The sequence below is a fragment of the Stegodyphus dumicola genome, chromosome 4, assembly GCF_044657685.1.
Source record: "Stegodyphus dumicola isolate Sdum_Otavi_A_Nest chromosome 4, ASM4465768v1".
NCBI classification, from domain to species: domain Eukaryota; kingdom Metazoa; phylum Arthropoda; class Arachnida; order Araneae; family Eresidae; genus Stegodyphus; species Stegodyphus dumicola.
In genome coordinates, this window is record NC_140771.1 from 12,203,277 (window position 1) to 12,230,802 (window position 27,526).

The following is a 27,526-nucleotide window of genomic DNA, read 5'->3' on the forward strand; positions in this document are numbered from 1 at the left end:
ATCTCTCCTGTTTAAAAAAAAATACCTAATGTCTGTACAGTAGTGCCCGAACTAAAAACGGTGTTGGATGATGATTCTCCACCACCAGGATTTGGCGACTGTATCCTCGAATCCCCAATTGACCTTTAAAATGGGGAGTATATAAAGTATTGCCTTCGTGGTGCAATAGTCAGCACACTAGGTACGTTTCCGAGAGGTTCGAGTCCCGGCGAGGGCATCTTCATTTTTCACGTCTCCTGCTTTCAAAAAAATCCTTATGTCTCTACAACGTAAATAACATACATAAATTTAATTGTAAAAATAGAAATAGTGTATTTTACAATAAGGTTGTAAATAATAAGCTAATTCTTTGAAGTATTAAAAAAAGGGATTATTCATTGTTGAAAAATGCTTTTTCAATTGAAAAGAAATTGATTCATAAGATTGAGAATAAAAAGATAAAAAAAATATGTTCTTGTAAAATAAGCTTTTCTTTAAAACGGATAAAATAAATTTTGAACCTTTAACTAAAATTCGAAGATTCTGAAAAATATGAAGAGTTTAAAAGAAATGTAATTTTGATTTACCAGAAGTTAATTATAATACGTTTGCTTCAAAATAACTTCTTAAGCTCCCTTTTTCACTTAACGATAGTTAAATGTGAGACTTTTCTATTTCTTTATGAAATTTTTAAAGTGAGCTTTATGACACTGATTAATACGAGTACAATTATATATAATCGGGAATCTTAGAAAAATCTGTATATGCAGTCTTTAAGAGCAAAATCTATTCAGCAGTTTAAGCAATTTAGCATATTGTTAAGCAAATATGCCAAGCTTCAAAACGCACCAAAATGTAAACTCACGTATATTCTAGAAAATTGTGAATAAAAAACTCTATTTTTTGCAGGTGCGCTTAGAAATACATCTACTTTAAGAGGATGGTAAAATTTTATAGGTTATAATAAAAGTTTTTTTTTTTCGAAAAATTTATAAAAATTATTTAAAAATATAAATTTAAAAAATAAATCATAAAAGTTCGGGGAATTTTATTTGGAATGAACCCAATTTTCGAATTCTGGAAGAAGGAATCAATAAAAAAGAGGTATTACTAAATATATATCAAATTCAATTAATATTGAGGAGCTAAAATTTTGAGAGCTTATTTTTTAAAAACTATTCGTGCGATTTTTACAAAACTTGGCAGTTTGGCGTAATTTGAGTCATAGAATCAAAATATGGAAAAACTTGGCATGTCATTTCAGAAAAAAGACCGATTTTGTGTCAAAATACCTATTTTAGAACAATACTGTATATAAATCTAATACATATCCAACGTCGCGCTTTCGTGTCATGAAAAACGGAAGTTGAATTTCATCAATCGGCCCAGTAAAACGGGAGGTATAGAACTGTGCCTTTTTTTTTTCCCTTTGCGTAGTGTACGTAGATTACTAGCTGCTTGGATACGTGCTAGGATCTGATGCGTTTGCCCAAAGCTAAGTTAACCAACAACGCATTGGCATATCCAGTGAGTAGTACCTTTCCCCTCTGCATTTTTAACAATTGGACCTTTCAGAATTTTAGTTCAGTCTGGGTAGCGTTAAAAAGTCATCTTTTTTTTTTTTTTTTTTCCCTCGTCTTTGTATTGTGTGTCATATTAACTCCACAGATGATTTGCCAATTTCACTTATAATGCAACATTTTGTGCAATACTCGGCGAGAAATCTAGAGTTGTTTGGCCTTTTTATCGTTAAAGAGAGTGGTATTTTCTAGTTCAAAGTATTCCTTTCGAATTGGTGAAATGGATCTTCTGCGAATGATATCCTCTATCCTACAGTGTGCTTGAAGTACTAAACTCATCAGTTATTGAATAAATACCAATATGAAATATTCGAACATGTGTTTCAAAACGTTTGTGCCCTTCTTCGACTCGATTTTGTGTTCTTAGTATATAAAGATTTACTCGATCGAATACGAACCAGAAATTTGAAGAAAATTAAGGAAAACTTTGAGCAATCTTTCGAGTTATCGAATTTTATCATGGAAATAATTATGCTGGTACTGTATTAGGTTCATCTGGAATAAGAGTTTTTATCTCATCAAATATCACTAGACGGCAGAAAGGTAAGGTCTAGAATGTGTTATCTTCGCCATATCTTTTAGAAAGCCCTGATACCTGAATATGGTGCCATACACTCTAGCTAAATGAAGGAAACACCCCTTACTAGCGTCAACTGGGTATTCGTGAGTAGAATGAATTAATTGCTGCTTTTTCAGAGTCACTGATACTGGTCAAGCGTGAGCAAAAGGAAGCATTTTTACGTTTTTCCCAATTACAACAGGAACGTAGCTAGTACACAGTTTAAAGAAAAGTCTTGTGTAATCCCATCCATGAACCAATAAAAAGCATCTTTCATCATTTCATCAATTATCTATTGACTGATTTTACGGTAAAGTAATAATTCATTTTCTTTTACTGTGTATTTTTTTATTTCCAAATAAAGAAACATAAAAACGTTTCAGCAAATTTCGAATTTCGAGCAAAACTATATAGAAATACTGCGTGCTGTTTGGATAGCATTCAAATATACGACAGACTGAAGAATATTAAAAAATTATCTCTATTTTAAAATAATTAAAATGAACATACATACTCACGTGTACTTGAAATGGCAAAAACGTCAACGCCGTATTCCTGATAAAGACATCGGTATAGGAACTCGGGCGGATTTTGAACTACAGAAGGTGAAATGAATATTACTAAATGCTTACTTTTGTTGGTAAATTCAGATTTTGAACCAAACTTCAATCAAATTTAATTTCCTATTTATTAAGTCCTCGACTCGCTTTCGTGTCCTGGTATTAACAATAGCACAATATCTGTAGTATTCCTTTTAGTTTTCCAATTATTTCCTTTGTAGCAAAGCAGAATACTACTTAGTATTAATACAACAAGAAAAGTTAACTATCTTAGTTTGCTAATAAATGAGATCTTGTGCTAAACTCGATTGAAAATTTAAAATTACGACTACATTGCTAAAATTATTACAAAAGAAATACACCTGTCTCAAATAACGTTCTTCTTCATATATGTTTAGATCAAATGCCATATTAAATATTATTGCGAAACAGTTCTGAATATTTTCTTAAATGTGTTTTTTTTTTTTTTTTTTTTTTTTTTTTTTTTTTTTTTTTTTTTTTTTGCTATATTTCTAAACAAAGGAATGTACATAATTCGCGAATATGTATAGATAATGCAAACATTTGAGCTACTTAAAGTCGCATAACATTTATGATGATACCTTTCAGGTTTAAATTTATTTCCATTCCTAGCTAAAAAATCGTCTATTATGTGCATATGCTTTTGTTCATAATGTTTAAAGTAATGTTTACTCTCCAATCAACGAATGAAATCTAACATTTTTTGCTCGCTTTTGCTCAACTCCCTTTTTGGTTGTAGTCCCGGTCCCAACAAAAGTATACATTGTATACCTACGCTATAACCCGCTTCGGTGAGCTCAGATTTTATTCTCATATGTTGATAAATTGTGCATTTTTTTTTTTGCTTTAAAAGTGATTCAATTGTGTTTTTCTTGAGTTCCGGTTAAGGTTTTTATGCCTTTAATTAATCGGCATGCAAGAGTTGTGTACAATTATCAAAAATTTAAAAGTTGTTGAAGTGCCACTAAGCCTAAATAAATCGCATTTTTTTTTATATTTAAAAGCTCTTAATAAAATAGTAAATTAAGTAAGTTTCTGCACCTTCGGTGTCTTTTTGCCAAGTGGGACCGAAAATAAACTTTCAGATTTTTTGCACCGCAAAATTTGCAATTTTAATGAAGATGATTTGAGTTTTATGCATTCCTGCTTTTCCACGAAGTGAGACCTCAATTAATTGAATGAGAAATGCATCTGTAGTGAAATTCGAGGATAAGGTTTATGAAATGAAACAAAAAAAATGTGTATAATTTAACAGGCCATACAAGGATGTCATGTGGTGTCTACTTCGGATTTTTATTCACTTAGTGCAGAAACTAAACGCAAAATATAGGCTGTATTAAGCACACCTTGCGTATTATATTTAATGCAAAATGTTATATGCATTCTTTTCAGTAATAAAAAGACAATGTAAACGTAATAAATATTATTTACAGAAAATTTAACACGTTTACAAAAGCAAACTCTGAATAGAAGTATGCAAAATTTCAAAGCTTATTATTATTTTAATTTTTTGTCTCAAAACGAATTGGCTGAATACTTTATATCCCAAGAAATAAAACTGTATCGGTAGTTTTTTAATTTGGGGCTAGGAAACCTTGGAATTGGAAAGGAAATCAGAAAAATTCTATAAACGGTTACTGAAATCTCGAAAAGTTCTTACCAAAAATTACATGCATATTCTGAGCTGTGTATAACTTAAATAACTGTTAATTTTAAGGTGATATTAATTTTAATAAAACTTAAGTTCTCATTTTTAAATGTATATACGCTTAATATTTCATGGGAACTTACTAGGATGGAGACTTTGATCCTCGCTTTTTTATCTCAATTATCACTGGGATTACTATGAAAATTAAAAATGCCACAGGTACTGCTATTGCAAAGATCAAGATTAACGGAGAAATGGCTCCTATAAATGAGAAATTTATTATACATTAAAAACATAAATGCTAATTATAAATATATATAGCTTGAGAACTCAGAATATCAGAAAATCCTGTTAATATTACAAATTATTAAAAAAACTAATACACTGTTTTAGAAAATTGCTTAGATATTTATTGTCACATATGTTTTAATGTTAAATAATTATATCCTATAAAACTTATTTTAAAGTATTTGAATTTAAGTACTATTTTAATTCTTTTAAACGTTGGTATCATGCTTTTAATTCGATATTCAATTTAAGTAATATTTTAATCCAATTAAACGTTGGTGCAATGTTTTATAGCAGTGTTTTTATTCTATTTCTTTTCTATATGAAAATAATAATTTAACCTTCAGTAGTTTATACTCTTAGTAAATGTATTTATTTACATTTGCCAGCCATCTTAACAAACACTTTTCTTAACAGTTTTCAACAAAAAAATTAATCCATTATTTTTAACGATATTTATTTTTTTAAAGTTCCAAATACTTTACTATGCGTAAAATACGTAAAAACAGTGTTTTTCAAGATGGCTGACGATTGTAAAAACCGCGCCAACAATTGTGCCAATGTAAATCGCCAAAAATCCGTGCAATCGTCTAACAGAGTAGCACCGAACTGCCATCTGATCATGCAATTTTTATGTAACTGACAGCAACATATTCAAAAAATGCAGTACGATGAGTTAAAGACTTTTATCTCCGTTTTTCTTAATATGATTTACATGAATAAATGGTATATTGCAATCTGATTAAATCAAAAAGAATCTCTAAAATATTAGAATGTATAACAATATAAAATTTAACCTCTAATTTAATATTTCTGGTCGGTTTGGTTTATTTAATTATGGCAAAGCACGCAAGGGCTATCTTCCTAAAGAGAGGACTGCCTTCGTGAAGGATTTTCGGAGGAAAACTTGCTCGTATCCAAGTTACATGTAGGAAAAATCACGAAAATGACCATACTGCCAGTCCGTTTGTCTGAAGTGTTTAGCGACTTTACCGATGGACTGCTGGTGGCTCTAACATTTCTGAGGTGCTACTTTGGTAGAAGGTTGCACGGGTTTTTGGCGATTTACGTTTAAAAGAATTAAAATATTGCTTAAATTCAAATTCTTTAAAATAACTTTTATAGGATATAATAGCTAAAGTGCAGAATCGCCACTTATTTGATTGGCGTTTGTTTGGCGCTTTTTACAAGAGTAAGAAGAATTGGATTTTTGTCAATTTTCTTTGACATTTTGAGGTTGATGTGTACATGGAACCGAGTATGTCCAATTCTTTTAAACGCGCCAAGCAGTAGGCAATTTTGCACTTTCCCCAAATATAATTATTTAACTTTAAAACATATGTGGCAATAAATATCTCGGCAAGAAAAATATGTACTTACATTTTTTCTAGTATTAAACCTGTCGTATATTGATAAGTACCGCAAAAAATCAGAATTATAATTTAGATATCAATGAAAAAAATTTGAAAAATGTAATATAATTTAAAAAATGTAATCTAAGGGAAAATTTGAAAAAATTTGTAAAATAATTTGAAAAATGTAATCTAAATTCCAAGAGATGAATAATAAAATTTTAAAATGGCGCGGTAATGGACAAATATTCTGTAACCAATCAGGGAGCTGATTACAGCTCGTTAATGCACAAATATTATGTAACTTATCAAGAAGCCGATTACATCACGAATAGAATTAAAATTATTTAAATAATCGTACGTAATAAAATCATTTTTAAAAAAATGCAAAATTAAATTATATTTTAATATTTAACAGCCATAAATATCTTTTAAATCATTAGATTAAATTTATAGATATTAAAACCAATTACTTTTAAAGTAATGTGACGTCATTTATTACATCATCCACAACATAAAATTCCATAAAATATCATAAACAATAAAATTTTCATTTCAAATAAAAATGCAAAATTAAATTGATTTTTAATATTTAGAAGCCATAAGTAATATTTAAAACACGGAATTTATGCATAATAAAACGCATTATTTTATTATTTTTTAAATAAAATTACAACAAAGTATCCGTTACCATAAATAACGTGTCCAACAATGGGTTTACAATAAGTCGTATCGCTCGCAAAAAAAAAAAAAAAAAAAAAAAAAAATCGCCAAAATCGCACCCGTCTACCAAAATAGCATCCCTGACTTTAAAAAATATATTTTTGCATACAGAAGGGCTATATAAGTGAAATTATTTAAGTTAGAAAAGTTAATTTCCTACTGATCATGACTCATTTTTTTTGTGCATCTAAAAACAGAAAACTTATTATTATCTCTGCAATAACTTGAGTTGAAAATAGTCTCTCAAGAGAAGAAAGAGAAAGGAACCTTACCTCTGCCTCCAGTACTAAATCCTACGAAATCTGTACATTGTCCTTTTCCAGCCCCATTTACAGCACATACTTGAATAATATAGTGAGTAAAGGATTTTAGTCCTAAAATTCTGAATGAAGTTTCATTCGTTTTCTTCGATCCTAGCTGAACGTTGCCATCTTTCCAGATCACTATATATGTCACATTTGGTCCATTAAGATGTTCAGGTTTAAGCCATTCTACCCAAATGCTGTCATGGTTTGATGAAGCCCTTTGAATACTTGGTTGGCTTGGAACTGAAATGGAAAAAATTAAAAAAAAAATTTTTTTGATAACTATTATTACCACAGTAATGTGTTTCTTACTCACTATATTATTCAATGTACAATTTGAAAAAAAATAAAGAATAAATGAGGAGAACATATGTGAAGTTCTTCCTATCAGCAAGCCCCTTCTGAGAGAACTCTTGGGCTAAAGGTAAAACGCAGACAAAAGCATAAAAAGAAAATCTTAAAATACCATGACATAATTTTATAATGTTGCCATTTCTCAAGAAAAATTGCAAGAAGAGAGAAATATTCTTTCTTTCTTTTTTATATCATTTCATGAGCAAAGCATGTTCAAGCTCTCGCGATATTCAATTTAAAAAGAATAGAATTGGAGATTGAGAAAAAAGTTTAGTTTAGTTTAGTTTCACTGATATGTATACATCCAAAAATATGTTTTTCTGATGCTGTAACTTGTGATATATGGGTAAATAAAGGATCCTATAATAAATATTTCATTTTAATACTGTACTCTGTGATATACGAGTAAATGAAGATCAACGTGTAAATAAAATATCCAGTGGTATTTTCGAGTTCTGATTCTGAAAACGACGATGCACAAAAACCTAGATTCCCAATGGGAAATCGACAACATATATTGGCGATTTTATTTTTAAGATGTTAATATATATATATATATATATATACACTCATGTCCATAAATTAAGGATAATGAAAAATCAGGCAAAGGAACTGTTAGAAGCAAAACAAATTTGACTTTTTTGTAAAGCTTATTTATTAAACAAAAGGTAAAGAGCAAAAAAGATGCTATATGTTTGATATTATTAAAAAAATTAGCGATTTTTTCTCCTTGGAGCAAATTACAAAAAAAAAAAAAAAAAAAAAAAAAAAAAAAAAAACTACTTACAAAATACCAATATTACATGGTTGGTATGATTGTTAATACATTGTATGTTTCCCAGACGATGCAATACAGTCCGTACAAAGCCTAGGCATGCTGAGTATCGAATTATCGATATGATCTTGGGGGATATTACACCACTCAAAAAGCAATGCTCTCCGAAGTTCCGGTAGACATGTAGGAGGAGGTTGACGGGCTGCAACTTGTCGGCCAAGCATGTCCCACACGTGCTCTACTGGATTCAAGTCCGGTGAGAATGCTGGCCAGTCCATACGGGTGATATCCTCCGATTGAAGGCATTCGCTTACGATGTTTGCACGGTGAGGACGGGCGTTGTCATCCATAAACACAAATTGTACGCCCATGGCGCCCCGAAACAAACGTACATGTTGTTCCAGAATGACGTCCCGATAGATTTGGCTTGTCATAGTTCCAGTTAGAACATGCAGGTCAGTTCTGGAACCCAGAATAATTCCACCCAAAACGAGCACTCCTGCACCACTGTAACGGTGTCGTTCAATGATGTTTTCTTGGTGGTAACGGGTACCTGGAGCTCTCCATATGAAAGTCCGGCGAGAACCAGACTGCAAGCTAAACCTGGACTCGTCGGAAAACATCACAAAAGCCCACTGTTGCGGTGTCCACAATGCATGCTCTCTACTCCAGGCTAACCGCAGGCGACAGTGAGTTGCAGTAAGTGGAACGCATCTGACAGGTCTACGAGCATATAGAGCAATATGCCCTAAGCGTCTGTACGCGGTCTGCCTTGAAATTGTCGTACTAGTGGCTGAAGAGAACTGACGAGATAGGTCTGAGGCTGTGCTCCGCCTGTTTCTTTTGGCAGTAACTGCCAAATACCGGTCCTCATTCGGCGTTGTAACTCTGGGGCGACCTGTGCTGTAACGTCTACTCACATTACCATCATCTTGGAATTGTTGCCAAAGACTGGAGATGACACTCTAGGCAATTTCAAGTTCGTCTGATATTTCCTGTTGTGTACGTCCACATTTCAGACGGCCGATGATTCTACCACGTAAAAAATCATCCAAATGCGTCCTTTGTGTCATAACTATTCGGTTATTGCACTGAAATGCTTATAAAGCGCCTGCGAACAATTTTACTTCTTTGCCTGTATTCCTTATATATCACTCTCTTACACTCTTGTCATTGTGACGTACCATCGGTGTCATCTGGTTACTTCCTGAAATTTGAATACAATTCTTGAAGATGTGTGTAGTGATTTTACGGGTGATATATTTATTTTAGAGTTCGATTTCCGCGTGACTCCGAATTATCCTTAATTTATGGACATGAGTGTATATGTATTCAAGAGATTGTAATTAAATCAAAATTAAATCACGAAAGGCCGGTAAATTTTCAATAGAAAATACTCAAATCAAAACAAAAGCAATTCAAAACTGAAACAAAAAATTGCGTAGAAAATTAATCAGAACCTATATAAACACGCCTATCAAGTTTTGCTTATCTATCATAGCTCCTTCCTTGTTTGGGGGATTTTTTCCCGTCAGTGTAGAAAGAAAATTAAAATGATTAATATTTACCTCCAATTTCCGTTCGAACTTTTATAGGTTCAGTCCAGTTTCCATCAATATCATCTGTAAAAGCTCGAACTCGAACAGAGTACAAGGTATATGGCATGAGGTTCCGAAAAGAGCAAAACACGTCAGACGTGTTTTGCACAAAAGTTGCCTCAGAATTTGTGCTCACCAATTCCACAGAGTAAGTGACCACTGAATCATTGTAAGATGTTGGTTTATTCCACTGGAGAATTATGCTGGTATTGGTTGTAGCTATCACTCGGACATGTTCTGGTATCAGATCTATTGAAAATTTTAAAAAAATTCCATTGTTAAATTAGTGAAGCATAATTAAAACCTAATGTCAAAAGAGTGTTTTAATAGTTTATAAAAAATAGCGCTTTTATGACTAACACACGTTTTCCTTCGGCATTCATATTTCACTGCTAAAGAAATAGAAAACTAAAAAAAAAATGCCTCACTAACTTACAATGAATTAACAACGAACTCTCAAAAAATCCTATTCGATGATACGTTAGAGGGCAGGAATTTTGAATCGAAATTCGAGTTATGAGGGTAGAAGAAATTAGAACATCATAAAAGTTCGAATTAAACATTATATTGAAGTCATAAGACCTCGAATTATTGCCAACTGACTGCATTGTATCAGCGGCATTTGTTAGAACGGATCATTACAATAGCATTTTAATGTAATATTTTCTGTTCAATAAACACCTTCCATTAATACTTTCTCTTATTCAAATATGTTTGGAATATCGCCTCTTTTTAAAGGGAATTTGTTACTTTCATTATCTGAATTGCTTTTCGTACGCTATAAAATACACTACTCTTCAAAAGTTAAGGAACAGTATATTTTTATGTCTAATTTGAGAATGAAGCAACATGGAAACCAGAACTTTAGAGGACATGTTCAATAAACATTTAAACAGTTCTTTAATGAATGCGACATAGAATGTTTCTAAAGTCAACATAAACAGGAATTACAACAAAAAATTGCACTCTTGGCAGAGAAATCCCGTTTTGGACAAACAGTTTATCCCAGTTTTTTTCAGAAAAAATGGGGTGGTAAGATTACAAAATGGGTTCTAATAAGAAATGTGTTTATCCCTAGCTGCAATGCATTGGCGACAGCGACGTTCCATGCGTCAATTAAGTTGTAGGTCAGTGAAATGGGAAGCAACGACCAGACACGGAGTAATCCTTGTTCATGCTCATTTAACAACCTCGGAAGAGGACTTGAAGTAGCAACCTGTCTCCCAAAATAGTCCCAAAGATGCTCTATCGGATTCAGGTCTAGGGATTAAGCTGGCCATTCCATCCGCTCCATACCGTGACCCTCAAGATATTCTTTAGCAACCAGAGCTTGTTGTGGTCGCGCATTTTCGTCCATCAGAAGAAATCCAGGACCAATAGCAGCGTCATATGGGAAGACATATCGATCAAGGATCTCGTCGATATCTCAAACAGGTCAAAGTTTTTCCATGGAACACATGCAGGTCAGTGTGACCATCGAGAGAGATCCCAGCTCAAACCATTATTCCAACGCCTCTGTAACTGTGTCTTTCCACAATGTGGGATTGGCTGTACCTGGTGCGTTGTTGACTAGAGATCATCTGACGACCTGAATCACTCCGCAATATGAACTTGCACTCTGTGAAGAGAACAGAAGCCCATTGTTGAATGGTCCAGAAAACGTGTTCCCTTGCCCAACATAACTTGTTGCCATTAAATGATCTGCCATGAACTGAGGCACAGTAATGTTACTCCTTCTCGGGGCTGAGCTAAATGACGGTCTCTCGCAGATGTTGTAACTCTAGGTCTGCCTGGAACATGTCTTCTAGACACAGAATCATCGGACTGAAACTGGGAAAATGACATAAATGGGTTAATGAGTTATATTAAACGTTTTGTCATTATAAAGAAACGCCATATTTCGAAATTTTACTCACAGCTTTATGATCAGTACGATTTCTAAAAGCACCATATCTCTTAAAACAATGGCTATTCGTAATTTATGTCAGGTCAGTTTCCAGGCACTTTAAAGTAAGTAAGCTTATTATTTTCAGAAATGACACTTTTTTATTTTATTTTCATCATTTCATTGTCTTTTTCAGTAGACATTCTGTAGAAGAATATGTACAACATTTTATAATTCCCTGGTCAAATGGTTTACTTTAGTTGTTGGGATAGCAAGATTTTTGAAGTTCTCAGGAAGAGGTACGACGACCGATGAAAATTAAACCGTTGCACTGTTTTTTAGTACAACGAACGGAATAGTGCCTAAATGCACACATTAAACAATATCAGTCATCCAAGATGTTTTTTAAATTTTTTTAGTCTCAGTTTTACAGAAGCATTTTCTCCTACAACCCCAGTCAGTTATTCCTTACTTAAGATATCCTCTGGAACATGATTACGCATTATCTTCTCGTCACACAAGTATTCATAAAATACTTCCGTCTCATTCTGTACTGAACATGTCTTCAGCATTATAACTAAAATAATTGAGTAAATTTTCCTCTTATCGCTCTTCTCACACATCATAGACAGCTGATCTGAGTGGTATGGCGATCAGTGATATTGGTTCCTTGGTTTCGTTGGTTTGAATCCTGGAGAATACATGGATAATTGTAGAAATATCACACCTTCACTGCATAGATGCAGTTAAATCACTGCTGAACCAACAATCCTCTCGAGAGGTTGTTGATAGTGGATGAGGGGTAAGAAACCCTTGAAAAGGGCAGATTATTCTTCATCAAACCGATTACGCAGTTGGATAAACGTGGCACTATAGGAAATTGTTCGCCCTTTATGGAAACAGTTTCCCATTTTAATTTTCTGTTTAGCATTTTAAGAGCTGGCAAAGTCAGTATAACTTCTTTGCTACCGTTTTGTTTTGATTGGAATGCAGAATAAATTATTTATTTCGAAACGACTCGTTAAGGTAACAGATGGTTGTAAGGTTATGTAAATCGCCCACTCTGAGAAAAGATTTTCATATCAGTAATTGTAAAGTTGTAGGTTATTGCATGCCAAAGAAGAGGTTTTTTTTTAATATATTAATTCTGAAAAATGAAATGCATCGAGCTGAAAGTAAAAATGAAAAAATGGCCGCAGAACCACATCTTAAATTTTTTCCGAAAGCGGGTATATATCAAGAAAGTGAAGCCTCCAATCCTGAAAGAGAATCCATGGACTTAAAGATCCACTGCTTAGGAAAGGAAAATATATTTTGTCACTGTAAGTAAAATCATTTATAAAGATATGAAGTTAAAAAAGTCGCTTAAACCTAAAGTTCATTTACTTTTGCCAAAGCATATTGCTAAAAAGGGAAAATAATTTATAAGGTATTTCTCCCGCCTTCCTAGCGTGCCTTCGTGGTGTAGTGGCTCTACACGCTGGGCCCGTATCCAGAGGTCTGTGGTTCGATTCCCGGCGAAGGAGTTTGCTTATTTTTTATCTTGCTTGCTTCCACCCCCCCAAAATACCTAATGTCCCTATAGTGGCGCCCGAACTAAAATGGTGTTATGGATGATGACTCTCCACACCAGGATTTGGCGATTGGGTCCCCTAAAAACCCCATCGATCTTTAAAAGGGGATATATAAGGTATTTCTCCCGCCTTCCTAGCGTGCCTTCGTGGTGTAGTAATTCTGCACGCTGGGCCGGTATCCAGAGGTCCGTGGTTCGATTCTCGGCGAAGGCGTTTGCTAATTTTTCAATCTCTCTTGCTTCCAAAAATTCCTGATGTTTCTACAAATTGTAGAAAATTACATAAAAACGCCTGGCTGCTGAAATTTGTGGTAAATTTGCAGTAATTTGTGGTATATAAGAATAAACAGAAATGTGTGACTACACTCGAAGAGCCATGGATATATTTAAGTGACTGTAACAAAAAAAGATAAATTTTGTATTGATCAAATAATAAGCATGACAACACAGAATAAAAGTCGATAAAGTACAGAAAATTTCCAAAACGAATTCATGACAGTTGAAGTATTTTGTAATAACGATAAATTAAAACTCAAAAACGTCTCAGGTAAAGCTAAAATCAATTCACTGTGCTATCAGCTCGGTATTTTAAAACTAATTTATGAAGAAGAATTTCTATCTTAAATAGGAAAAACATCAACAAATTTGAATTCCATGTGGACAGATCTTCTAGTCACATACTTGTGCCAATTGTCGCTTATTCAGCAAAGAAATAATCGGAAACGGGAATAAAATGTATCCCATTTAATGAAATTCCTGAAAAATCGTCTGAAGCTCATCCTATGGAATTTGCGCTTGCGGTTTATTAAAACGAGCTTTCTGAAAACGGCGTCCAAGAATAATTAATGTCCGCACAGACGAGAAAGCGGTTAGTGACCCTGAAAACTGTACGAAGGTCTCCGGTTCGAACTCCGGAGAGAACATGGGTGCAATTTGTCCGTCCTTTCATAGGAGCCAAAGGCGACTCACCTATTATGGGCTTCCATAATAACGAGACCACCGCTTCCAGCCTTAAGTGTGGCCACTGCCTATAAACTGCTAAAGCCCGCCATTGGAACAAAAAAAAAAAAAAAAAAATAGAATAGTCGACGGTCTCTGGAAAAATACCCAAGGCAAATGGGATAAAATTGACATGACGGTGGTTAGAAACAGTTTACTTTCATGGAAAATTCGAACTAGAATTATAGCCAAAAGTCAAAGCTATCAGATAGAAGCAAACCGCTTCCAGTAATATGCACTTTATGCATAAAAATTAATTATCGAAATCGTCTCCATAAAGGGCAAAAGACCTTCAGCATAACCTATAAAATGTCCAAGGCGTCAGCTTCCCCCAGCGGGGGTCGACATAGAGAACTCTGCGAAGCTACTGACTAGAATCTCTTCTTAGGCCGTCTCGACCATGGGGATAAACAAATTATCCTAGTGGTTCTGGAGGTCCCGGAAAGGTAATTTATTAGCCGGCCTCCCGAAGGTCTGGCACGTCCTATAGCAGCTGGCTCTAGTAGCCCGGGGATAGCGCTCTGGGTTTGCTGAGTAATGTCCTTCTACAACAAACAGCCCAAGGAACTGGCAGTTAGCAAACCATAGTCAACGATCAGTGTCGCAAAAGTGATGCGCCCCCCTCCGCCATGGTTCGAGGGCAGGAACTGAGCTCCTGTGCCTTGTTACGAGAGAAAAGGGGACTCTTAGTGCCCTAAGGCGGAAAGATGAAGCCCATATTGCTAGACTTTCCTTTTAGCTATGATTAATTTCTGAACCTGTTGACTTGAAGTGTGTGTCAATATTCAGATAAATAACAAAAACAATAATATAAAATATAACTTCATGCAATCGACGCGACACAGATTGACAAAATATGGGCAGTCCTGCAGTAGCAGAGAGATGCGATGCCAGTTGTCGTGCTGTTAGTGATCTACGGCATCTTGCACATAGCAACAGAAAGCGATCATTTGCCGTTGCGGTAATTTTCCGACATCCAGACACACGTCTTTTTACAGGGATAACTATCCCACAGTCTGTTGACGACACTATGATGCACATTCAGTTCTCTGCAACAGCAGATTGTCTTGCAACATCCTGACAGCTCTCCATTGCATTTCATCATGCAAATGATGTCTTTGGCTCATGCTTTCCGCTTTAGTTATCTCGGATTGCACGTAACAATCGCTGCTTGCGAATTGATGTATAACATCTGGCATACCTCTATTTAAATCATTGTGGTGTGGTTGCGGAATTGCATTTTTTGCTAATTTTGCTTGCTTAGTTGCATTCGGCGATGCAACCTCTACATCAGGCATGTAAATTTTATGTTTTGGTTCCTCTTTTTACAATCGTATCTTCTCTTTTGGCGTTTTTTGCTTATTTGTTGAGCACAAGTGTATATATGTTTATTTTGGCGCTAAAAGATTTTCTAAATGATTAAGACGAGCTTTCAGCACATTCATTAAAACGAATATAATATGATTTAACTGCTGTTCTTAATACAAATGATAGATTTCTTCCGTATATACCAATAAATTAAGATTAAGAATTAGGTCTTCGTTAGACTACGGAAAATAAAAATCGTTCTTTTAGGGGGAAAAAACTAAACTGCATTTAATTTGAAATAGTTGTAATTTTCTTTACCAGTCTCTTGACATTTTAAATTTATATTGCGCTTTTAAACTCTCCTTACTCATGCTACAGCTCCTTGTAACAAAAACGAATTACAACAAATAAAAATTGATTTTTCCAGATACAGTTTCATACATTTATGATATTGATGCGTGCGTACGGATTTGTTACTAAATGAATGCACAAGTCCGATGAAAAATGAACAAAAATTTATTATTATCACAACAAAAATGCTTAAATTTTCTCAAACTATCATACAGTATTACAATATCTCACAGTAGTTATCTTTTAACTACTCAAATGTCCATTAGAACGTAATTCAAAACAGCTAAAGAACGCTAATCCGCGAATTCGCTACAATCAACAAGAGCAGTTTTCTAAACAACAATAAATTAAGCAACTACTACAAACTGAGATGTTTTCCTCCTTTTATAAGATTTTAAAATCACGCGCTAGAATTTTCCAGCACTTTCTCGAAACCAAAAAGAGATATTTATTTATTTAATGCACGCGCTCTTGTATTTTCAATTTTCCGGCTTAGCTTTCTTTTAATATTCGTCACGCGCTGCACTGCGCGAGAAATAAAACCATTTAATTTATAATTGAACTAACATTAGCTTTTTAAATACCAAATTCGTAACACTGCCCCCTTCCCAAGGACTGCACGTCCCGGGCAGTACAATCCCTGGACAGGAAGCTAAACTTACAACTGTGGCATAAACATTACATTACAATATCAAACAACATGAACAATAAATGCAATAACTAACTTAAACAAATCAAATGCTATCAAATACTGAATACAAAACAAATACTAAATACAAATCAAATACTAAATGCAAATCAAATACTAAATACAAACCAAATCAAATACACATTTAAAAACAAAAAGGACCATGGTCTGATACTATTTACAATTATTTACATTACGTACTATGGCCATAGTAATAAGCTAACCTGTCTAAGAGTTCGAAGACTCACGGATCCGAACCACGACGTCATTCGTGTTCAGCACTGTATATGGACCATCCGAAGGTGACTGTAATTTAGGACTCAGTCCTTTTCGTTGAATTGGGTTCCACAACCACACCTTGTCTCCTTTGTTGGATCTCTGTCTAGTAGCTCTTGTGTCACATCTGTCTTCATTTTTCTCCGTCGCCAAGTTGACTCGCTTTCGTGCAGAACGGTGCATCCCCTCAAACCGGGCCTGGGCATCTTGGATGTGTTCCTCAGGCGATGAAGGCGCATCCGTAGGGCGACTAAACAGGCGGTCACAAGGCAGACGAATGTCTCGACCGAAGAGCTTCTGGGATGGAGAATAGCTGGTAGTCTTGAGTTTCTTTTCGACCCTAGTATGATTTCGGCAGCTTCCCGAGCTCGATCTTTCGGACAAGGCGTCGACATTTCCAGGCGAGGATTTCTTCTTAGGATGGATAGTCATGTCTTCAGATCCTGAAAGCAGTTTGTTGTTTTTCAAGTCTAAGGAAAAATTGTATTTCCTTAAAAAGTCCAATCCGAGTATGCATGGATCTGTAATATCCGCCACATATGCCGTGTGATGATAGGCGGCACTTCCAAATGTGATTTTCACGTTTAACTTCCCAGCTATGTCGATCTTTTCACCAGACGCAGTCTGAAGGGTAACACAGGATGGCGTCCAAATAAGTTTATCTTTAAACTGTTCAGCTAAATCTTTCCTAATGATGGTAACATTAGCTCCTGTATCAATGATCATATTGCAAGGAACTCCATCGATATTCCCATTAATGGACATTCCGTTACTGTTGCCACTCACTGTATAAATTTTAAGCGCTTTAAAACAAGGTTTTTCATTATCTGGCAAACTCCGTTCCTCGATATGGTCACTAATTTGTTTACTGCGTCGTTGCTGGGAAATGGTCTTATTTTCCGTACCTCGGGGTGTTTTGCAGTTTCTTCGTATGTGGCCTTCAACTCCGCAGTTCCAGCACTTTAGAACTAGTTTCTTTTCACTTCTGTTCCGTCTCAAGTCACTGACTTGTCTGGTAAAATCATCTGCTTTATATTCCGTACCCTGGGGCGTTCTGCAATTCCGTCTTAGGTGACCTTCACTACCACATCTCCAACACCTTAGAGCCACTTTCTTCTCGCTCCTACTCCGTATCAAAGCGTCGAATTGTCTGGCTAAATCATCTAAACGAGCCATCAGTTGTTCCACTGGCTCATGGACTCGCACAGCTCTAACTGGGTAGCGATCTCTACTAGTTGCTTGCTGGGCTGCCTCGAACTTCATGGCGTACAGCAGAGCACTTTTCAGATTTTTAACATCCGCCATTCGCAGTGCTTTCTGTATTTCAGGGTCCCGGATGCCATCGATGAAATACTGCAGGGATAGAATTTCCCTCGTTTCTCTCGGGCACTCCGTAAAGGCGAGGTGGGACAGCCTTTCAACATCCGTGGCGAGTTCCTGGAGTCATTCGGTGGGCTTCTGTTGACGGGATTTTAATTGAAGCCTGCTGTAGTCTTTTAAACACTTCTCGCCAAAGCGCAGCTCCAATGCGCCGGATAGAGCTTCCAAGTAAAGTCTTTGGTTTTCTGGAAGTGTCTGCAGGATATCCGCTGCGTCTGCTCTCAGAGAAGCGGCGAGATGACAGGCCTTAGTTTGGGAATCCCATCCATTCGCATCCGAAACGATAGAAAATTGTGTTTTATACACTTGCCAGGATGTCTTCCCATCATATGTGGATAACTTCAGAGATGGACGAGCAGGCATCGATAAGAATTTAAAACCCTCAGAATTGCTTCCATCTGTCGCTATGCTCTTCTTTAAAGTGTCAACTTCTTTTGCAACAGCAGCAGAAACCCTATCATCAATTTGTTGTTCGACGGCAGAAACTCTCTCTTCTATATGTTCTTTTACAGAAGAAATTCTTTCTTCTACTTGTTCTCTTACCGAAGAAACTCTTTCTTCTATTTGTCCAACTTTAGTTTCAACCGCGTCTATTCTGCCTTCCATAGCCTCAAATTTATTTTCTATTACGCAGGTAATTTCTCTTTTCATTTCGTCCTGACCTGCTTTCATCTCATTTTTAAGAGATTTCATCTCTTCCTTAACGGATTCCTGGCCCAATTTCATTTCTTCCTTAACGGAGTTGACGGCCCCTTCCATCTTTTCTTGGAAAGCAGCAAATGCAGTCATCATTTGCCTGAATTGTTCTTCCATCGCTCTTGTTATTGGCATTCAAATCCCACTTCTGACACCAAAAATTGTTGCATGCGTACGGGTTCGTTATGAAATGAATGCACAAGTCCGAGGAAAAATGAACAAAAATTTATTATTATCACAACAAAAATGCTTAAATTTTCTCAAATTATCATGCAGTATTACAATATCTTCTCACAGTAGTTATCTTTTAACTACTCAAATGTCCTAACTACTCAAATTGAACTAACATTAGCTTTTTAAATACCAAATTCGTAACAATATCTTTTATTCATCTATTACTTAAAAAGCACTATTATTTTCTCTATTTGTGATTAATTCAAATATATTATAAATGCAGTGACAAAGATCTTTGTGTTTTGCAGAAAGTATTTAAATGCATAACTTAAAATTCTCCATTCATTTGTAGTTTAAATAAATATAATTCGTGTAAGATATGTTATTTATGTTATGGGAGGTAAACAATTAATGTTTGATAAATAAAATTTTATTCATGTTACCTTCATATGGAACACTAAATCTCATAATTCTGGTAGAAGTCTCATTCTTGTTGCATACTAACGTAACGCTCACTTGATATTTAGAAATAGGGCAAGGTGGCTTGAAATGTACTTCCCGTGCATTGAAAAGAATTCCTAATTTGCTTGTCACAGAACACTCGGATGACAAAGCGTCATCTGCTTCAACTCTGATGTCCATGAACGCATCTCTGTCTACTCCAAACCATCGGACTTGACCATTTTCATCGGCTGATATGTCCCAGAAATCGTTGCAGCCTCCTGCGGTCTATAATTAAAAATATTGACGTATAAATGAAATTTTAAGTTTGTATTTCAAAAGACCTTGATCTTCTATCAGACGCACTTTCTCACTAGCAACATCATTGCAGTGCAATTTAAAAAATGACTAATAAAGCACACTTATTTAAAACTTGAATAGGAGGCATAAATTTTAATCTCGGAAGTTATCAAAAATTAGTTAGGTAAAGAATGAGGCATTTCAAAAATTTCCAACACATGCTTGAATATGTTTAATGATCAAGAAAAAAGTATAAATTCTTAATAACTAACTTTTACGTCAGTTTTTTTCCCTAATGGTTTCGTTTTTATATTCGCAGTAATTAAAAAGATTATACATAAAACGTCATAATTCTTCACATATATATACATAAATTTTCATTTATTCAATTTCATTGTTGTATTATAGAGGTCTCAAACTAACGGCTCGCCATTTTCTGTCTCCAGCGAGTGAGTCTCCAGCAGTAATTAAAAAGATTATACATAAAACGTCATAATTCTTCACATATATATACATAAATTTTCATTTATTCAATTTCATTGTTGTATTATAGAGGTCTCAAACTAACGGCTCGCCATTTTCTGTCTCCAGCGAGTGAGTCTCCAGCAGTAATTAAAAAGATTATACATAAAACGTCATAATTCTTCACATATATATACATAAATTTTCATTTATTCAATTTCATTGTTGTATTATAGAGGTCTCAAACTAACGGCTCGCCATTTTCTGTCTCCAGCGAGTGAGTGAGTGAGAGTAAGATTATTGGCGCAAAATCAAAAATTATTAAATTGCACCAAACACGAGGTAGATGAGTTCAAGAATGAATGATGCTTTCAAATTGCTTACCAAATCCAGAGGAGGAAGCATATAAAAACAAGGTAAAAGCACACATTAAAATACAATACACAATCTTCAAAACATATTACATTAGATAATAAAAGCCAGTCTCTTTTAAATAATAAAATAAATTACAATTGAGCTCTCTTCCGATTAAACGGTCGAGCTTATTAAAATATTTGTGACGAAGATCATTAAAACTTGGACACTCAATTAAAATATGACGAACAGATACTACAGTTGATCTTAGCCAAAAGGCCGAGGACAAACATTGCAATTTAAACAAATAGGCTCATTTTCAGCTTTCAGAAGATAGTTATGTGTCACTCTAGTGTGACCAATCCTGAGGCGAGCCAAAAGAACTCCTCCTTACGATTTCTATTAAAATCCCAAGTTCAATTCTAGGCTTTACAGTTCTCAACTTGTTGTGAAGCTGAACATCCCATTTTTTCCCGATCTTTTCTTTGATGATTTAACAGATATCTCTAAAAGGAATAAAGCGACTGGACAGTTCAACAGCATATTTCGCTGTGATATCTGCCAGTTCATTGCCTTTTATTCCCGCATTCCGGGAACCCAGCAGTACAGGATTTCATCTCCACCACTCGTTAAGTTTATATGTATCTTGAGAACATCCACTATTACAGCATTCTGAGTGTCGGAAAAAGCTTCTAACGCTTTCAGCGCACTATACGAGTCTGTATACAGTATGAACTTCTTGTGGCAGAGCTTTGAGATGTACAAAAGACCATAATAGATTGCAGTTAGCTCAGATGTTCAGACTGAGAAAGCGTTGCCCAAACGTCTGCTATGTGATCTTCAATTCTAAATACATCCCAACATGAACATTTGACTTAAATTTTTCTGTATATACTGGAAGATAACTGCTATATTTATGCCTGTGCTCAGCAAAGAGTTGTCTGTAAACGATATCGTTAGTGCTTGCCTTCACGTGATGGTTGAAACCATTAAGTAGAGAGGGAAAGTTCATCAATGACACGGCGAATTCTTAAAGGAAATATCGGCACACAGGATGGACATGTTTCAAATAAAGTGTTACACACATTATCAAGTAAGTACAGCTTATTAGGATGTTCCGGTTGCGACAAAATATTAAAATACTGCAAAAGGGACAACTGCTCACGCCTCAGATAAAGTGATGGTTCGTTAGAGTCAACATACAGGATCTGGACAGGAGATATCTTGAAAGCTCCAGAACCAATCCGCAGAGCTTTGGTCAGCTAACTCGGAAACGAACCCTTCTTCAGGAACAGACAGAAGGTCGACTTCCGAGATTACACCGCGACTATAATTCACTGTCTTATGCGCTGTTACAGTGACATTTGCTTACCCAAGTTTGGTTATTTGAAGTAAGGAAGTAGACTGTGTGGCCGAAGTTGTATCAATAAGCAAGTCTCCAGAGCGGAGACGCTTTATATTTTTGGGATCACCAATACAAGAATGGATGTATTTATTTATCACAAATGGAGACGTGTTTTGCAGCTTGTCAGAAGAACTAGAGACAACAAGGAAGCGGGGAGAAATGTTTGGATTATTGGCATTTGCATCAGTATGTACTTTTTTAGCAGTAGGTTTTTCAGAAGAATTAGCACTTTGAGTGACCTGACTGACTTCAAAGTCTTTAATTAAATATATTTTTGAATTATCCATATTGAAGAGAAAAATAATTCGCACCCGGCAGCCACACCCACCACGGAGTTCAACAAGGAGACGCAGAAATCTGCGGCAGGGTTAACCGGGTCTATACGCAATCTGAAGCTCCACAGTCAGCTTTCCTGAAAGCAGGAACTTATCCGCAAGCTACTGACCCTAACGACGAGTGACCAGTCGATTGACACTAGTGGGGACAACTAAGTGCCCTCCAGTTCCAATCTGAAGCAGAGGCCAAAGCAGTGTGTTGGGGACAGTACCTCACCCCTCAACTACCAAGACCTTCCTCTCCAGCCTTACGGGTCACAACGCACGGCAAACGCGTAGGTAGTTTCCTCTCTGTAAGAAACTAGAAACAAAGATATATATTAGAGTCTCACTTTGAGCCCAAACCTCCAAAAAGGAAAACCACAAGGGCAGAAGAAAAGAAATTAGCACAGATAAGTAAATTGAAAAAGAAAAGGGGGAAAGATCACTAGGGCTTCAGGATCGTGACCCCCATCTCACCGAGAAGATCATCCCACAAAGGACTACTGTACCTCGGGATTGCCACACTTTTACTCACAAAAGTGAGCCCCTGAGGGGCTGTCGCCAACGAATAAGTTTCAATTATCTGTTTGATGCAATTGCAAAGATTTAAAGATTTTAGTTATTTGAAGTCCGAGTATGTATTATGTTCATTTCCATTCAAAATGAATGTGAATATCGCAGTAGAAATTCTATAAATGGAGCTAATTGATTAGTGAAATGGTGTAAATATTATTCAAAGATTCGAAGATACAGATTTTTTGCAAATTTCGTAATCATCAAAAAATAAATAAGCTCACTTTCGAAATTTTGTACTGACATTACTCGCTTTGTTTGGGAATATATTTACATGTGAACAGCTTTTCTTTCACAATTGAAAATTTATAAGAAAGGATTTCATTTTGGCCAATGAGCAACTACAATCCCTGGGAGAGATAATTTCTAAAAATTTCCCTCCAAAGCTACAAACTTTATCGGAATTGAAAGGTCGCGACGTGTCAAGCTTGGTGGCGTTTCGATTAAGTAAGAATTACTGAGTAAGAAGTAAAGTAAGAAATAAAGAAGTAAGAAATAAAGAGTTCAAAATTATTTATATACAAACATATGGAATTTTTATTAATTCGTCGAAGCAAATTTTAATAAGTAGGAAAAAGAGACTACTATTTACTCTTAAGCTTCTTCCATTTGGTAAAATTTCTCTGAAATCTTACTTTTCAAAATTTGTGCATTTTTAACCAGTTTGTCCTTTCAGATTCTCACCAACGAGCATATGGTTCAACTCTCAGCCAGCTTTCTCGAAAAGACCTGAACAACTCATACTCTTTAGCACTTGCTTCCAAACTCATCTGGAATAAATCTAAAATAGAATAATACCTAAAATCTAATGATGATTCGCTTCGCAACACTGTTATTGTTTTAATCCTTTCTCTCCGATGATTACAGTTAATAGAATAATTCCTAAATTTCAATTAATAGGAGTGTTAGAAGCAGAATGTTCAAACATGTATGTTTTTGCCAAATGAGTCATGATTCCCCTGAGCTCATTACATGAATAGGCCATGGAATTCCTGTTTATATTTAAATGTGCGTCATAAAAATTAAATACTAAAGTATGAAGCAAGAATTCTCAACTAGGAGGTTATCTCCTCGCCTTGGTGGGGAATTTCATTACGTTCGGGGGATAAGGTCAGGCTTTTACTTAGCTAAGTATGCAGTTTTAGTTTATTATAAAAAAGCTACTTTTATTCAAGTTTTGGTATTTATCAACATTTTCTGTATCTTTTTTGTTGTTTAATTTATAAAAGCATGTTAAAAAATAATCTAAATTTAAATAAACGTATATGTAATTTTCGATTATGGGAAAGGAAGAAGAAATGATCTTCTAGCTATTGTGAATGAGGTGCATAGAACAACAGACGTTGAGAACTGCTGGTAAATGTCAAAATGCATTTAAATAAATTATTATTATTATAATTTATAACAGACGTTTCTAATCCCATGCAACTTTACGTACTTAACACAGAACCATTTTTTTTTTTCGGGAGGGGGCAGTTGTTGAAATTTAAAAATATAACGATATCAAAAAAAGTTAGAAATTTTCTTCTCTGTTTGTTCTTATTTATTTATTTTTATTTTTATTACACTTTGTAGACATAAAAAATAAAACTCTCGAAATCGTAAAGTGAATAACAACAAATGAAGTTTCTCTTTTATTTGCTAACAATACTTTATAGGATATTGAATTTAATGTGTAGAGACATTAGGTTATTTGGAAGCAGGAGACATGAAAATTGAGCAACGCTCTCGCCGGGATTCGAATCTCTCGGACACGCCCCGAGTGTGCTGACCATTACACCACGAAGGCATGCTAAGAAGACGGGAGAAATACTTGAAAAGACATCAGTTTTTTCTTAACAGAGATGAGAAAAATGGGCAATGCCCTCGCCGGGTCGCGAACCACGGGCATCTCGAATACGCGCCGAGCATACTGACCACTACACCACGAAGGCATACTAAGAAGGAGGGAGAAATACTTTATATATTCCCCCTTTTAAAGGCCAAGTGGAGATGAGGCGACCCAGTCGCCAAATCCTAGTGGTGAAGAATCATCATCCACCTTTTTTTAGTTCAGGCGCCACTGTAAAGACAAACAAGACAAGACTTTTTAAACCAGGAGATTAGAAAAAGGAGCAATGCCCTCGCCGGGACTTCTCGAATATGCGCCGAGCGTGCTGACCACTACACCACAAAGGCATGCTAAGAAGACTAGAGATAACCTTATAAATTGCTCTGAGCAAAATATAAATCTATTTTCTTCTATATCATTCTAGTATTCCAGCGGATATGTTTTTGATGTCTAATAAGTGTAGAACAAAAAGTTCAGTAAAATTCTTCAGCTTTTTGTCATTTAGGGAAATGGTATTATTTTGCAAACTTTTTTCATGTATCAATACAGCAGGCGAATCACTCAGAAGGGCTCATGATTTCCATTAGAATTTTTACACTAATATCAGTAGAGTATCTGAAAGAGGGTGGTCCGCTCCTGGCGGGGTATTTTTATTTTTAGATTTTCTGCACGAAACAGTGTTTTATAGGGGTTAATCAGACGGATTGGTGACTAAAGTAAAGAAAATTAGGCTCTAAATTGACATTAAATTGAGAAGAAAATGAGAAGAAATGAATTGCCATTAAACTGACCAATTTAACTGAAAAGGAAAAAGGTTTCAATTTAAACGAGTATTCAAAGAAATCTCATCGTGATTTTAGCAGCTACATACATTTGTTACATCTTTTATAATTCTGTCGAACTTTTGAGTGCAAGTTAAAAGATGATCAGCTAAGGTACGATTACGGTAATATTAATAAGGAAGAATTCTTGTTTAGGAAAGAAGCATTTCCGTTATTGCTAGAAGAATTTGAACAAGTACGTGGAAAATGAATTCTTTTGAATTTCCGCAGTTTATTCTAAAATGCCATCTCCGGAATGAAATTCCAAATGCTGTAATACTAGTGCGAATTTTCATCTCAGTTGCTGTGTTTCTAGCTGTGAGGAGTATTTTATAAATAAAAATCTTTCAAGAAGTATTTAATAACTAAAACTGTATATTTCGTATTTCAGGAGTTTTTGTCTTTTTCACAGTAACAGTAATCAAATAGATATCTACAATGTCATAGATGGTTTTGAGAACAAAAACACAAGAAAAATGATCATACCATTTTAAAAGGTTGGAATTAAAACTTTTCTTCAAAAATAAGCGTAGAGTTTTAATTTGTTTCCCTACATGCAGTTTTGACATTAATTATTTTGTGTTCATATAAGAGGAGCGGCAAAAGTTGTAGCTACGCAACTAACATGCCGAATAAGTAGGTAGAAATATGAGCAATGAATGAAAATAAAAATTGCTTCTTTTCTTCCGAAGCTCAAATTTAAAATGATGTTATCCTTATCATAAACCTCTGCAACCACAATTAAAGGATAAACTTTAAGTATACATTTAAGGGAGCTCATACACCTTAAACCCCTTATGATCTTCGAATATGTGACTATTGCAAGAACCGAGATATTTTATTTATTTTAAAAGTAATTACTTCCAACGTTTTACAGCTGACTAACTGCTAATATAACTGCTTTGGAAACTAGTAGCCAGAAGATTTGTGTTGCCACAAATATTTTTGTAATTTAATTCGCTTTGTGACAAAATGTTTCATCATGTTTCCACCTTGCGCGCATGATATTTTAAAAGTGGCTAATGGCACATACTTGAAATTGGATGGAATTCTTTATATGGGCACTATTTTCTACCTGAACCAAAAATCTGATAAATATTTTAATATTAAAAAAAATTATGCACGAAAACATTACAGATTTTTTAAATTCAACTCCAAATAAAATAAAATTTTAACATGAAATTCTTAGAATTTTTGGTTCACAGTAGTTTCCAAATGTTATGAAAGCTATATATTAAATATGGAGTTATTAGGCAACAGAATATTTTAAACTGTGCGCGCAAGGTGAAAACATGAACTCGAAAGTTTCCGTAATTATAATACTTCCTTTACTTAAGGAAATAAAATAAATATATAAAAGGAAATAAAAATTAAGGTGGATTTCAAGAAATAAAAGATTTGAGTGTTATTTTATGGTTAAGATTTAAAATGGTTAAATTGAATAAGAGAGGAAATTGAAAAATCAGATTATTATTTTAAGATAGGGTTTTATGACTGAAATAATGAATAATAAACATTATATTACCGTTATTGATAACAACAATTTTTTCGCTTTTGCTATCTAAAGAAATTGTTGTAAATTAGTTCCTTGTTCATAAGCTTTACTCACATATGTTAAATCACTCCGAATAAATCCTTACCTTTAAAAGTATCAGATACCTCTAAATTTCGTTAAAAGCCTTACAAACCTTAAAATTCAAAATATTCAAAATTTCTATGAGATGAAAAGCATTTTCTTTTCAAATCTAAAACATGTAAACTCAAATATAAAATTTGATCAAAATAATTATGTTATTACGATATTAGAACAACTTACTGAAATTTTAATATGCGTGAAGCCAATGAGAAGTACAATGCAAACATAAACAAAATCCGCCATTTTTACCTGACGGAATGAAAACTGACGGCTTGCAACATAAAACACCAACTTCCCCTATTTTATCAGAAAAG

General features: G+C 34.8%; 1 protein-coding gene across 4 annotated transcripts in view; it reads right to left on the bottom strand.

Annotated features, from left to right (window-relative positions):
- LOC118191487 (tyrosine-protein phosphatase Lar-like) overlaps nt 1-27,526 on the bottom strand; it is a 30,026-nt gene extending 2,500 nt beyond the window's left edge. Inside the window, exons 1-6 of one of the 4 annotated variants that reach the window (XM_085814561.1) lie at nt 27,393-27,526; nt 19,516-19,801; nt 9,713-9,991; nt 6,983-7,258; nt 4,491-4,608; nt 2,637-2,714 (exon numbers count right to left, since the gene is read on the bottom strand). In XM_085814561.1, the coding sequence (XP_085670687.1) occupies nt 2,660-2,714; nt 4,491-4,608; nt 6,983-7,258; nt 9,713-9,991; nt 19,516-19,801; nt 27,393-27,455 (1,077 nt within the window). In that variant the 5' untranslated portion in view covers nt 27,456-27,526 and the 3' untranslated portion in view covers nt 2,637-2,659. Of the gene's footprint in view, nt 1-2,628; nt 2,715-4,490; nt 4,609-6,982; nt 7,259-9,712; nt 9,992-19,515; nt 19,802-27,392 lie in introns of all 4 variants that reach the window. The other 3 variants (XM_035362291.2, XM_085814560.1, XM_085814562.1) reach the window with 3 other exon arrangements.